The following is a 14492-nucleotide window of genomic DNA, read 5'->3' as shown; positions in this document are numbered from 1 at the left end:
GAGAATCCTTGCATGCTGAATGTAGGGTCTAGCTGAATATAGGGTCTAGCTGCAGGGCCGGAGAATCCTTGCGGCTACTCAAGTATACACACAGACAGTGGAGCTGTTTGCAGATAGCAAGCATTTTGACTTATTGCGTGGTGGCGATGTCTCGCAGATAATACAACTACAAGTATGATTATATAATATATATTTTATTTCAATTTCTTTTTATATAAAATATATATATATTTTTTTTTAATCAAAAAAATTTTGGCAGGTAAGAAATATGCTTGGCGGGTAGACTCTTCCCATCTACCTGCCACTGGCCGGTGAGTCAAAAAGTTAATTTCGCTCCCTGGTTGGACGTGTCTGCTAAACTTCCTCTTCGTAAATACCACCCTTCAGCTAGATCAAGTACGAGCATTTTGTTTAACCGTTCGTGCTTGCAAGTAACTGGGTCAAGAACACGTTTCAGCATAGACCTTCCTAGGGTAAAGAAACTTGCTATATCAGGGCTCGAAATTAACATTTTTACTTGGTAGCACTGGTGCTCCCAACTAGGGATGCACGATAATTATCGGGCCGATAATTATCGGGCCGATATCAGCAATTATGACGTCATGCCGATAAACCTGATAACGTTATTGATAGCTCCGATAATATATAATACATTTTTTGGTTAAAAGAAATCCGGTGTGGGTGGATTTGGATGAAGGGTGCTTGTTTTTATTATAGCCTCCTCCCGTTTTGCCAGTACTGTGGTACGACTGACAGCGTGTGGTTTAGGAACAGGGAGTTTTTCACAAATCCAGCGCTGCCTTTCTTGGCTGTGACGTAGTCACGTTACATTCGGAGGCAGACAGTCGATCTGCCAATTACGTCCCACCGCTTGCACCCACCTCTTCTTCTTACCACCAATCAGAAGCTCTCGTTCGTTTATTTACCTCCGGATTGTCGGCCATTATTCTACTCGGAGCTCAGGCTAATAACGTTAGCTCCCCGCCAGCCACATTGACAAGTACCAGCGCTTATACATTACTGGCAAATGTCTTGTTGCACTTGTGGCAACGAGCGTTGTCAGCATCGACTTTTAGTAAAATAGACCCAGACTTTTGAACGTTTCGTTCTGTCCGCCATGATGAGAGCAGAGCTGTCTGTACTCGGCAGCACCCGTGTGTGTGTGTGTGTGTGTGTGTGTGAGTGAGTGTGTGTGTGAGCACAGCCCGCTCCTCGCGCAGGCAGAGACACCGAGGCAGGAGAGATATAGAAAACGGCCAACAAGATTAGTTTGCGACGTTTAAATTCCTCACAAAAAAAAACATAATTTCTCGAGTACCGATAGCAGTACCGATGACGTCGGAGCTTATAAATATATATACACATATACATTTAAAAAAAAAATATAATACAATAAATATCGGTTATCGATATCGGTTATCGGCTTGAGGAGCATAAAGTTATCGGTATCAGTGTCAAAAAATCAATATCGTGCATCCCTACTCCCAACTTCAAAAAGTTGGGAGCACCAGCAAAGATTTAGGAGCACCCACCAAAATGTAAGGAGCACCAACAATATAATATTTTTTTTATTGATAAAAAAACGACAATATAACAGTACTGTAATGCAGTAAAACAGTGAAAGTAGCCTTAAACTATATAGTGTAGACCTATAGTTAGGGGTGGGAATCACCAGTTTCATCACGATACAATACGATATCGATTCTTTGGACAACGATACGATATTTGCCGATATCACAAAGTCTGCCACGATACGATACGATTCAGGTGCCTGCGATCGATGAGAGTACGATATTATATGACCATTTAACACAATCAGTAACATTTAGATCAACTCAAAAAAGGCAACGAAATATAATTTGACATTTTAATTTTTAAGCTCTTCCAGACATTTAAATGAAAAACAATCTATTGTTTTTAATACAAATAGACCTCCTGTTCACTGTAAAGTGCCACGTTTTGATATATTGAGCTTTCAACTTTAAGTAAATTTTTTGGAACTCACAACAGGCAACCTAAAACCCCTTCCTCTCCCAAACCGTTCTTGCAATTGTTTTATGTTGCATGATGATCATGAATACATTTAAAATAGTGATGTAAAATAATTAAAACGGCAGTGGGTTTTGGTCTTACGACAGTCGCCTTTTAGCAAATCGCAAAGCCTGCGATTTGGGATACGTTATACAGCGATTTGGGATACGTTATACAGCGAGTTTGATTCAAGTTTTTTCTTGCGTGCCAGTCATGCTTACCAATCAGAAGTGCTGTGCTCTCATTGCTCACCAATCAGAAGTAGCCCAAGGTAGCTACGTATACGCCCAACAACAACAGCTTGTGAAACGTGACAAACGTCCGCGTGTGAAGACATATAGTATAGCTCCAGAGTGCATTTTACTAACTAAATCAATACTAGGGATGGGAATCGAAAACCGGTTCCGGTTGGGAACCGGTTCCTAATTGGCCGATGCCTGGAACCGTGTGGCTCCCGTGACTTTCGATTCCCTTATCGCTGCCAGTAGTTGCTAGCGTTAGCGTTAGCATGTAGCCATGGCAGACTCTATTTGATTCATTAAGGGCTCGAAATTGCCTGGGTTTTGGTAATATGCTCCCGAAATGCTCCCGCTGTTTGGCTACTTCTATGTGCAGTGAAAACTACTTGAATGCTTTAGAACCTAGTCATTGATTTAGTTTAGGGTGAGCTCAAATTAGCCGCGGAGCTATCGCTAGCTAACGTGAGCTAACGCTATTTAATCAAGCTCACAAAGAGAGATAAACAGCTGACAGCAGATCGGGTACAAATACAGGTACAAATACAATAAAACAGCGGGTGGGGACTGTTGTGTAAACCTTGTACTCTTTAGTTCACATATAATAAGAGGCGGAGTGTTTGTTTACTAAGTCTCTACTCTGAGTCTGTCAGACAGGAAGTACCATGGTGCAACATACAAATGTGTCCGTGTAGCAACACAAGCCAATACCTTACAGGACAGGGGCCCGGGGAGGGAGCTGTGTGTGTGTGTGTGTGTGTGTGTGTGTGTGTGTGTGTGTGTGTGTGTGTGTGTGTGTGTGTGTGAGAGACAGAAGTCAGAGGAATAACGACCTGTTATTCAATAGATTAAATTAGTTTAAGAATAAAAAAATAAATACATTTTAAGAGAATCTCAAATACATTATTTTATTTAAGTGTAGGCTATAGTTAATGTTTTATTTTTTACAGTTTTTGTATTTTTCTGACATGGTAAATGGCTGCTTTTTTATATAGCGCTTTTATCCAAAGCGCTTTACAATTTGTTCCTTACATTTTACCCAATCACTCACACATTCACACAACGACGGCGGAGGCAACCATGCAAGGTGCCAACCTGCTCATAGGGAGCAGTTAGGGGTTAAGTGTCTTGCTCAAGGACACATCGACACGCTGCCCGGGAGGAGCGGGAATCGAACCGGGAACCTCCGGATTGCCAGACGACTGCTCTACCTCCCGAGCCACTGTCGCCCCTGACATGGGGGCTCAACAATAAATGACAATCAGAAATGTCAAGTTGCATGTTGTTATTCTAACCAGCTTAGTTCTGTTGCATTTCCAATTTATTTAAATTATAAATTGATCAGGTATCGATAAGAGAATCGATAAAGAATCGAATCGATAAGCAGAATCGATAATGGAATCGTATCGATAAAATCCTATCAATTCCCATCCCTAATCAATACCAGCTTTTTTTTCCCATGCCGTTTCTATGTGCAGTGTAAATTCCAATGCTTCCAACAAGCTTGGCATCCTAGTCATTTATTTCCGTCGGGGGAAAATAACGTTAGCCGCTAGTAGGGCTGTCTTAAATACTTCAAAGCTTTGTTCGATGGGCATGGGATTCGAATATCAAAATAAAATTCGATAATAAAAAATAAAAATAAACTCAACTCTGCCTCTCTTTATTAACTACAACAAGCAATGCTGTTTGTTATTTAAGATGAGGTCGGACTCAAAAAAAGGTCTGACCTTTTTTTTATTATTAGATTATTATTTTTTTTATTTCGAAGCTTCGAATTAAAATCTAATCTTGGCCCCGAAGCTTCGAAATCCAAAAATAAATTAGAAAGTCAGCCCTAGCCGCTAGCTAAGCTAAACTAGCCAATCCTGCTCAGACCTACCCTACTCGCTCAGACAGAAAACAGCTGAGCTGAGGTTAGAAAGGGGGAGCGGGGCTCGCTCTCCATCCCTCTCTCTACTTGTTCAATTAAGGAGCTTTGTGTGTGTGTGTGTGTGTGTGTTAGTGTTGTCACGATACTGGAATTTCGACTTCGATACGATACGATACCTTGAAAAGTATCGATACTTCGATACCATTTCGATACCAAAAAGATCCACTTTTTCTCCCATTTTCTATATTTTTCTCCCTTCCCAATTTCGTATCATCCAATTCAACCCTCCCCTGTCACGAACGCTGTTTCTTGCCTCCCACAAGCCGGCTGCAATGTGGACTAAGTCATACATAGCACAAGTCCCCTCCGGTACTTGAGGTAACAGCAGTCGCATCTTTTCACCTGCGCAGCTCGATCTCTCAGTGGCGAGGAGTAACGCGTGGGAGGCTCACGCTGCCCCCGACACTTCCTGATTCTATTGCGCAGGCGCACCAACCGACCTGTAGGAGTCGCTGTCCACAACGCCCGATCCCCACCCATCAGTTTCCCACCCCCTAATACGGCCAATGTGTATTAGTATGAACGACCAGCTAAACTGAAAGCAATGTGGAGCGCTGGGCCCGAACAGGCGAGCCCAGCGTCTCGGCATTCGTGGCGAGCGCCTTGCCCACTACGCCATGTATATATATATTTTTTTTTAACAAATTTAGCTTTTGTTGCTGGTTGATTCTCCTCAGCTTCTCTCTGGTACTATAAGAGAAGATAAATATAACACTTTTAAAACCCTTTGTTTATCTTTAGATCACACATTTAAAGTTTATATATACACATTTATAACTGTTCATCTCACTTCAATCATTTTAATTGCAGATGCAGAACATGGTATTTTCCCAAGCAGACAGATGTAAACACTGTAATCTGTGTTGCATGTACCTGACAAACTGAACTGTTTGTATTACAGTTGGTAACAGTTTCGATTTTTATTTAAAGATAACGAGAGAGAGAGAGAGAGAGAGAGAGAGAGAGAGAGAGAGAGAGAGAGAGAGAGAGAGAGAGGCTATGCTCGGAGCATTTTAGTAACGTTACATTTTTAACAAGATTGCTGCTATTTAAACACTTCATGGAAACGGGGTAACGTTAACCTTATGTCGACTGTAGTATTGTATGACCTCGACATAACGTTTAAACGTTAACGTCACTCCGTTTCCATGCAGTAATTATAAAGGTGCCAGCTAAGCTAACAGAGCTAACGGCTAGCAGTAGCTAGCTCTAACGTTACAACGAATCAGCTTAGGGCTGGGCGACATGACCAAAAACGTTATCGCGATAAAATTATAAAATTATTTTCATATAATTCTATATCGATAATTATCGTCGATATAATGTCCGTCAAGTTTAATTAACTTCTTATGCTGCTGCGAATGTCTCAAGTCGAGTTGATGTCGTCATCAGTCTGCGCACGTTAGCCGACAAGCGGAGTATCTCATGACAATAAATATGACACTAAAATACTCTCTTCCGCCACAATATATTGAAACGACGTCCACTGTATATCCCACACTACCATAAACGTGGCCTCAGAATTCAAAACACACACATACTCGGCACGTAAATATATAAAACAGTGCCGTGCAAGCTAGTTATCCTAGCCAGCCTGTTGGTTCTAAGTCGTGTATTCCATGACAATGTGCTAAATATGACACTAAAATACTCTCTTCCGCCACAATATATTGAAACGACGTCCACTGTATATCCCACACTACCATAAACGTGGCCTCAGAATTCAAAACACACACATACTCGGCACGTAAATATATAAAACAACGCCGTGCAAGCTAATTAGCCTAGCAAGCCTTGTTGTTGAGTGAGTCCTACCTCCTTCCGGGTCTCGGCCATCTCCTTCACTGATTGGTTGTTAGCTGTTGTGCGTAAGTACGTCATCACGTAACGCTGGTTGTTGTTGTGCTGAGCCGAGGCTGAACGGAGCCAAGCTTGGAAAATCGATATATCGAAACTTTGCGACCACGTTTCATGTTTATTTCGAGGAAATAATTTATCGCGATAGTTATCGTTATCGTTTTATCGCCCAGCCCTAAATCAGCTGTTGATATTATGCGCCATCAGTAGACAACGTATCATGTATTAAACTAGAGTTAATGTGGTTTAATGCTTCAGTCACAGTGACGTTGAAAGAGCAGCTGTCACGAACCTCTTTCATTTCTTTATGGAGATCCTCGTTGGCACTGCTCTAACACCGCTTGCAAATAGCATTGGGGCAGCTTTAGCTCGTCCTTCTTGTTTACTCAAACCCGAAGTACCTCCAAACAGCACTTCTGCTGTTTTCTTTATCCACAAGCACAAGTTGCGGAGGCTCTGCATTTGCCATCTTCACTCAGCTAAAATGTTTATTTACAAACTGAAGACGGCTCTGTGAGGGGGAGGGCTGGACTCGGAGCAGGCGGAGGGGCAAGCGTGCTCTGAACAGCGCGTCAACAACTTGAGGTAGAACACTCGCCAGCTGGTACCGATACTGCAGAAAGTATCGGTATTTCGGGAAATGAGTATCGAAACAATTTTAAATATTCAGTATCGATATGTATCGATACTTTGATATTTTTGACAACACTAGGGTGTGTGTGTGTGTGTGTGTGCGTGTGTGGAAAAGACCAGATGACATGAGTTTGATAGTATTTACTGAGGATTGCCAGATAATGTTGATATTTAAATGTTAAAAAAATACAAAATAAATGTACATGATCATGCAACATAAAAAAATTGTTGTAGGAACGGTTTGGGAGAGGGAGGTAGGGAGGGGTTTTAGATTGTGTGTTGTGAAGTTTAGACTTCAGAGAGAGAGAGTACAAATTTAATGTCTGGCCTCTTTAAGTGTGTATTCAACGTAATAGCTTATCTACTTGAAATGTACTGAAAAATATGTATATATGCGACACAAAAATGCGTTTTTTTGGCCGGTAAGAAATATGCTTGGTTGGTAGAATTTTCCCATCTACCCACCACTGGCCGGTGAGTCAAAAGGTAAATTATTCCATTAAAACGAATAATAAGAGCCACGTGTCTAAGCATGGTGACTTAGGATTTGTTGCCCTTTTCACACAGTAGGATTTGTTGCCCTTTTCACACAGTAGAGGTTTCATTCCTCTAATGGATGAAAGTGTATTGCACCTCAATCATGTTTATCCAGTGACCTAAACCTAATGGTGTTAAGTCTGTAATGTTCCGGTAAAAGTAATGGATTGGACCAGCAGAGCCACTCTGTATCGGTCGATAGATAACACTAATGTTTGTTAGTACAATGGTTTTCACCTCAAAATGTGACATGTGCCTAGTGAAGTGGAAAACAACAGAATGAAATACTAAAATGTCAACGTAACCCTTGGACCATCATCATCCTAAGGTAACATTTCAGGGTTTCCCACCGTTTTTTGCAGTGCTGAGGCGAGTCTTGTAGCGGTCAGTAACAAAGGCAGAGAGACAAGCGTATGTGCAATACGAGAGGTGTGTTTGTTCATACGTTACAGTGACAAGAGCCTGGAGGTTCCATTTGTGGTAGGCCATAACAAGAAGACTACAAACACTGTATTTCCCCACAAAATTTAAAGTAGAGAGCAATGTGACCTCAGTCTGAACAGTCATGCAACTTTTACGTCACTCTAGATTATTTGTCACAATTTTTACATCTTCTTTATTGTTCATTTGCGCATGTGAGTCAGTTCAGGAGGGCGACCAGTTCACACTGGAATCCGATATTGGCCACATAAAAAAATTTGTTATAATAATAATATTACCGTGAACAAACAAACAAACTCTGATATGAGCAATACATCTGAATTGAGCACTTGTGCAGTGTGAATGATGTAGCCTTATTGCCCAATAGCACGTCACTCCCAATCCTTACCCCACTCAGACACCCTACCTACCTGCCCAAGTGACAGAAGCACAGTATAAACACTCACAGTCACACAAGACACACACACCTAATGACGTCACCCTGACTACCTGTCAGTACACAGGTTCTTTTGACTGAAAACATGCACAAGGGTGCTCCAGTAGCACACCATGTTACCGCGCTCGCGCGGGACTCCGTGCTGCGTCACGGATCTGGTTGACTCCGAGTTCGATTCCCGGACTCGCCCTCATTTGCCGAATGTCTCCCCCTGCTCTCTCTCCCGTTTCACCCTGCAACTGTCGGTCATGCTTGACCAGAAACGCGATAAACGCTAAAAAATAAAGTTTAAAAAAAAGAAAACACGCACAAAAACACAAATTCTTCCATCTAGATCGGACGCCACAAACACCAATAGCAGGTCTCTGGTAAATGTGTAGCGCAATAATCTCAACTGGAAACTAAAAGCAGCTGAATTAAAGAGTGGCCGATTGTTATTATTGTAGCGCTGGATGAATTTAGCTGATATGAGTATCTATGAGATTAAGACAGATACTGTGGACTTGGAAACAGGAACCTTGGATCAGACTTCTAATAATGATTTACAGAGCGGAACAGGGCTTGAAATTAACACCAGCCCCGCAGCAAAACGCTAATCAATTCGTCCTTTTGCCGGGTGGGCTAAAGTGTCATTTCTACAAGCCACTTTCACGGGTACGAATCCAATGTTCAATCAGACCTTTGGGGCCACAATATGTAATTGGCGGCCGCCATTCTGAATCCACAAGACACTAAGACCAGTGAAGAAAGAAGTTAAGATAGCATGCCCCCGGGAAATACAGAAAGAAAACATTACGTTGTATTAACTCATTCCCCGCCATCGACAAGTATACTCGTTATTGGGCACCAATCGTTGAACGCCAACAATGAGTATACTCGTTATTTGATCGTTATTTCTTTTATTCGATATTTCTATTCATTACAGGCACACGGACTCAGGTTAACATGGGGAATCCTCATGAGAATGTAAAAGTGCAATACCGGCCTCATCACGCTAGACGGCGGTATCGAGCACCCTTTCTACCCTTGTATCGTCCTCTGTGGGATGGCCCCAGGTCTCGGGTTTCATTTTTCCTTGTTGGGCGAGGCGAACGGTTGTCCCGATTCCATCGAAGCGCGTCAAATATCTCCGACCCATATGTTGTGGTGAATTATGCCGTAGACGAAATGGACATTGGATACCAGATGGCGATCAAACAATTGGAATATTCTTTTTGGATTACTCCCGGCCACAGGTAAGGGCGATTTGACGTCAATTTTAGCTTGATCCTGCAATGCTTTCATACCGATCGGGCTGATAACCGTTTTAGTGTTCAAGGCGAATTCCGTTACTGACAATCAAATAATCATTAACAACCCCCCCCCCCCCCTTTCATGCATTCATGATGGAACATAATAGCTATGATCTAGATTTGATTTCGGGATAATAGCGTATACAGGCAAGACATGGTACCTTGTAAAGTGGAATCGACGTATAGGGCTTTAACTCATGAATTACCCTCCTCCCTACACCGCTCTAAAACCATACTTATATTCACCACGGTATAAAACGTGCATCTTGAACAGAAGATAGGTGATGTCAAATGGGCCATAGTATTGTATCCATAGCTATAATATAGAATATAGTTATAGCTCTACAAACAAGGTGACTCAGTCCTAGGGGTGGACGGTATGGTCTAAAATGTATATCACGGTATAATTTGAAGCATAGACGGTAACGGTATATATCACGGTATCATCGTTTTTGATAATTTTTTTTTTTTTTTATATAATTTTTTTTTTTTTTTTATATAAAATATATATATTATATAATTAGACTTGTACTTGTATTATCTGCGAGACATCGCCACCACGCAACAAGCTCTACTGTCTGTGTGTACATTAGTAGCCTCTAGCTACGGCCAGGATTCTCCGGAGCTGCAGCTGGACCTATACTCGAGTAGCCTCGAGCTACGGCCAGGATTCACCGGCGCTGCAGCTGGGCCCTAGTATTGGTATAACGTTAAATCACATTCACAAGCCCTCAGCTCGAATACGCATCGAATCAGTGTTATAAGACATTGATATCAGGAGCTATCTGTAGCTACTGCTAGCCGGATATATAACGTTAATACAACGCCTCAGTGAATTATTTAGTTCAATGGGACATTTCGTTTTGAACGGTGAACTAAGTTGCGTTAACGTGAGCTAACGGCTAACGGAGCTATCATACACGTCTACTCTCTACTAGACTTGATGGAGCGTTTGTTGATGTCAGGAGCTATCGGTAGCTGGCCGACTAGATACCGTTCGGTTAGACAATGCCTCATCATGTATTAAACTAAAAGTGAATAGTTGACTGGGTCATTTTGTAACGGTAGCTAAGCTAACGTTAGCTCAGGGAGACGTCCCGTCCCACTACTACTAGTAGACCCGTGTTTACATGCGTGCGGGAGGGGCTGGCACGCCCACTGCGCGAAGCCTCCTAAATAACTTTTTCCAGTTCGCACATATCTATTATCTATGACTAATTCTATCTATTTTTAGGGGCAAATGCGAGTGAAATAGTCGCGCTGTGGTTACATGACGTCATTGCTATTTTAGAGCTGCACTACCGGTTACACGGTATAGGCTAAATCCATACCGTAGAGCAAATTCATACCGTTTATACCGTATACCGTTTATACCGTCCACCCCTACTCAGTCCTATATTTTAACGTTTGGCACAGGGGAGGAAATTAGGCCACTTTACTGGCCAAATGCTAGTATTTTTTACGTTTGGCTGGTAAAAAAAATCAGATACCCGCCAGTTGGCTGGTAAGCCAAAAAGTTAGTTTCCTCCCCTGCTGGAGAGTATACAAAAAAATAAAACATTCTGCAATCACTGCACTGGCAAACGGTGCGCGTCTTCTGAGTGTTCGCTTTAGTTGACAGTGCCACGAGAGCACTGCACAAGACCACCTGCGGAAATATAATGTTTAATAAACGTTTGCGCAGTACTGGCCAACCCGCGGACATAATAATAAAAGTCCTGTGGTACTAGGCTAGCCATCAGGAGCACTCGCAAACAGATAACGTTAAACACAGCAGAAGATGAAAAACACAAAACAGACAGACTGACCAACGGGGAACTGCATCCAACCCTAGTACAACCCTCGAGTATAAGTTACTAAGGACACATTTAAATAACAGAGGAGTAATGTTAGTCTACTGGAACTGTATACAGTGGTTAGCTTCTAGTTAGCGTTTAGCTATAGCTGCTTGCTAGCTAACGTTAGACCCGTGTGCTCAAAGCAGCCAGCTAGGTGTATCCGTTATGACTATAATGTTTCCAAAAAAGCACCGGACTACGACGTAAGGTTAGACATTTTATTTCATGCTCAAAAGCCCCTGGCTTGCACATCGCAGTCACGAAAGGGGCTAGCTCAACCAGTGCACTGTGCACAACAGCACACCAACCCAACTGACGTTACCACAACACTTGACGGTACTTCACAGCACTGTCGTAAGACCACCGTGCTGTCTTAAAGGCACAGTGTGCCTACCCAGATGCATACACAACATTGACGCGGCTTGACATACAAAGAAGTAATTATCACAATTAGCGATTTTTTTTGTCTGGTAAAAAATCTGTTTGGCTGGTAAAAAAAATCAGATACTCGCCAGTTGGCTGGTAAGCCAAAAAGTTAGTTTCCTCCCCTGGTTTGGCAATGCGACCACAGGGCCCCAACTAATCCCCGGCGCTGAATGAGTTCAAAAGAGGCCAACTGTAATGTGTAAACATGAACTTCTATTAGAAATAGGCTAACTGTAATGTAAATTGGATTAGAAATAGGCTAACTGTAATGTGTGTGACTGTGTTGAAAAATTATCTTAAGAAACACTGATATAAGCTATCTGCTATATAACAGCACCACTGATGGGTGTGTTGTGGAGTGAGCTTAAGTGACTTCAGATGTAACATATTTATAGATGTATAAAAAATATCTAAATAAAGCAATGTCAATCAAGATTATTGGACATTTTACGTCTTTAAATCTCAAGTCATTGAGCAAATAATCATGTCCTTCCTTACTTCCCAAGGACAAGCTACGTGGGCCAAGTCCAGCAGTTCTTTGTGTTCGCTGGTGCTTTCGTATGACCACAGATCAGGTCATGCATGTATTTTCCAGTAATCAATAACTTGGTATAACCTGTAATTTTGATGAAATGACAGTGTGCACTGCTGAAGCGTGGCCTGAAATGAAAAGGGCTGACAATCACTCCTCTATTGAACGTAAAGGCCCTAACCTAAGGCCTGTGGTTTTAAACCATCGACATCCAAGTAGCTGGATGAAATAAGACATATTTCTACAGCTCAACGTGGGAATATCATTGCAAGTATAAGTCTGGCACTGTCTGGGTCATTTACAATATACTCATTCTGGCTGTAACTTTAGATTTAAAAACTACTGTGGGAGTGGAAAGACTCCACCATCTAAAATCAGAAACTTAACAACTGTGTTTTTGACACAGCTGGGATTTCTAGATAGAAAATGAGGGTATGCTTCAACATGGATTTTATCTATTGCAAAACTGTCAAATATGAAATGGGAGGGCATGCCCCGACATACAGCGGTCTCAACAGAAACCTAAAAGTGTGTTTCCGTCCCGACAAGGAGTGGGAACCTGTGTGATTGAGTGGGCGAGCTCGTGAATCACTGTTGGGGTGGCTAAGAAAACATTTTCCATGTCTTATATACACAGAGCGAGAGAGAGAGACCGACCAAAGGAGAGAGAGAGAGAGAAGGCAAAGACAACCAGATTCTCTGTAGAAGGCCAAATAGAGGCTGCCATTGTTTGACAACACATACTGTAGTAGTGCCACTAGTGACAATCCGGTGTTGTGGCGAGAAATGTCTGTGGCAACAGGTGGGTGTAGAGTACAGAAGGATCAAATACAAGCACATGAATAATGTAGTGGCAAAGTTAGCTCTACCAAGTCTTACCTGTCCAGCCGAATTTTCAATGACTTGCACCAGTGGGATTCGTGTTGACATCTTTGAAGGATTTGTAATTGAGGGGGGGGGGGGAATAAAAATAACCTCTAGTCTAGTGTCTTTTGACCATTTAAAAACTTGACAAGTGTGGGCCCCCCTTCTTGTGCAGTCGATAGTAGAGGAGGGGGGTACAATTCCAATAGCTGTCCTCCAGTGCTATAGCCAGCTAGCAGCACGACGTGTAGCCCGTGGATCAACAGGTAGAAGCCCACATCAGTAGCCCAGTTCGCCAGCTAGCGACACACTAGCTAGCAGCGACTACACGTCCCATGTCGGTCACCGAAGTAAACACAAAACGGGAGAAGGAGAGCTCCTCTTTGGGGGAAGTCACTCCTCGGTTAGCCGTGAGCTAAGTGTCTGCTAGTCGGCAAGGAAACGTTAGCTAATGACGTGTTTAGCCAGCTAGCTTACCGTTCAGCCGATAGGAAAAGTTGGGCAATGATTTGAGCAAAAGTTAAGTAGACACGGTTCAATTAGGGGGGCTAGCGTGCCAATTCGATTGCCAAGCTTTTGCCAATTACGTCCATCGAAGCCCCGACTGTCACTTAATCTCCAATCGATGGTTATTATCCTCCAACGTAGCTGTCATCGCGTTCTGCTCTCTGCTCTTCAGTGGTTTGTTCCCTTTTTCAGGTTTCAAATCAAGTCCGGGGTCTCGAAACTCTCAGGCCGAAGTTAGCACCCGGTGAGCTCTCGACCTTCTGGAGAGAAAAAGAAATAATCAAAATGTCCCCCAGGGAGAAGATATCCGGAATCGATGTCCACAATAACTCTTAAAAGTTATAAACCAACAACACCATCTAAAAAAAAAAGAAAACTGTCACATGGCAGATGAGAAACCCGAATTAAATGTGGCTCGCTGGCTCGCGGTGCGGCAGCTCGACGTCCGCCCGGGGGGGTCAGCTCACCTCGGGGGGGTCTCTCTCTCGGGAGCGGACTGAGCCACAGAACCAACACAACAACCCGGCTTGGAAAACCAACAGTCGCTCTTCTTCCTTCGCGTCGCGTGATTCGAATTCAGGTCGTTCGCCCCAAGTTGCTGCACTGCAGTGTGGCGCTGTTATTATTATTAACCACTCCGTCCGTCCGGTCGGGAGAGAAACACCGACGTTATTATTATTATCTCCGTGAGCAGCCTTGTAAAGAAAGGACCGTCAACTTGTACAAATCCATTATCGGCAACAGGGCGCGTGTCAACGGGCGAGGAGAGAGAGAGAGCGGCGCGGAGCTGCGGCCTGTGATCCCGGAACAAGCTCGCGGCAACATGGCTGCTCTCACCACAAGAGGAGGGGGGGGCGGGGGCGGGAGGGAGGAGGCGGGGGCGGGGGGGCGCTCTGGACTCGGTTACACTCGACTCGTTTCGGAAAGTT

The 14492-nt window shown here is 43.1% G+C and overlaps 1 protein-coding gene across 1 annotated transcript in view; it reads right to left on the bottom strand.

The window, feature by feature from the left end:
* mark2b (MAP/microtubule affinity-regulating kinase 2b) overlaps nt 1–14280 on the bottom strand; it is a gene marked incomplete at its 3' end in the record, with an annotated part of 338660 nt that extends 324380 nt beyond the window's left edge. The window contains 1 exon segment of the mRNA XM_084315862.1: nt 13072–14280. Within this exon segment, the coding sequence (XP_084171988.1) occupies nt 13072–13122 (51 nt within the window). The 5' untranslated portion in view covers nt 13123–14280.
* Between the last annotated feature and the right edge of the window lie 212 nt (nt 14281–14492).

The sequence above is a fragment of the Notolepis coatsorum genome, assembly GCF_963971535.1.
Source record: "Notolepis coatsorum genome assembly, chromosome: 1".
NCBI classification, from domain to species: domain Eukaryota; kingdom Metazoa; phylum Chordata; class Actinopteri; order Aulopiformes; family Paralepididae; genus Notolepis; species Notolepis coatsorum.
Note: the sequence above shows the minus strand (reverse complement) of the source record. Positions and strands in the feature narration are given on the sequence as shown.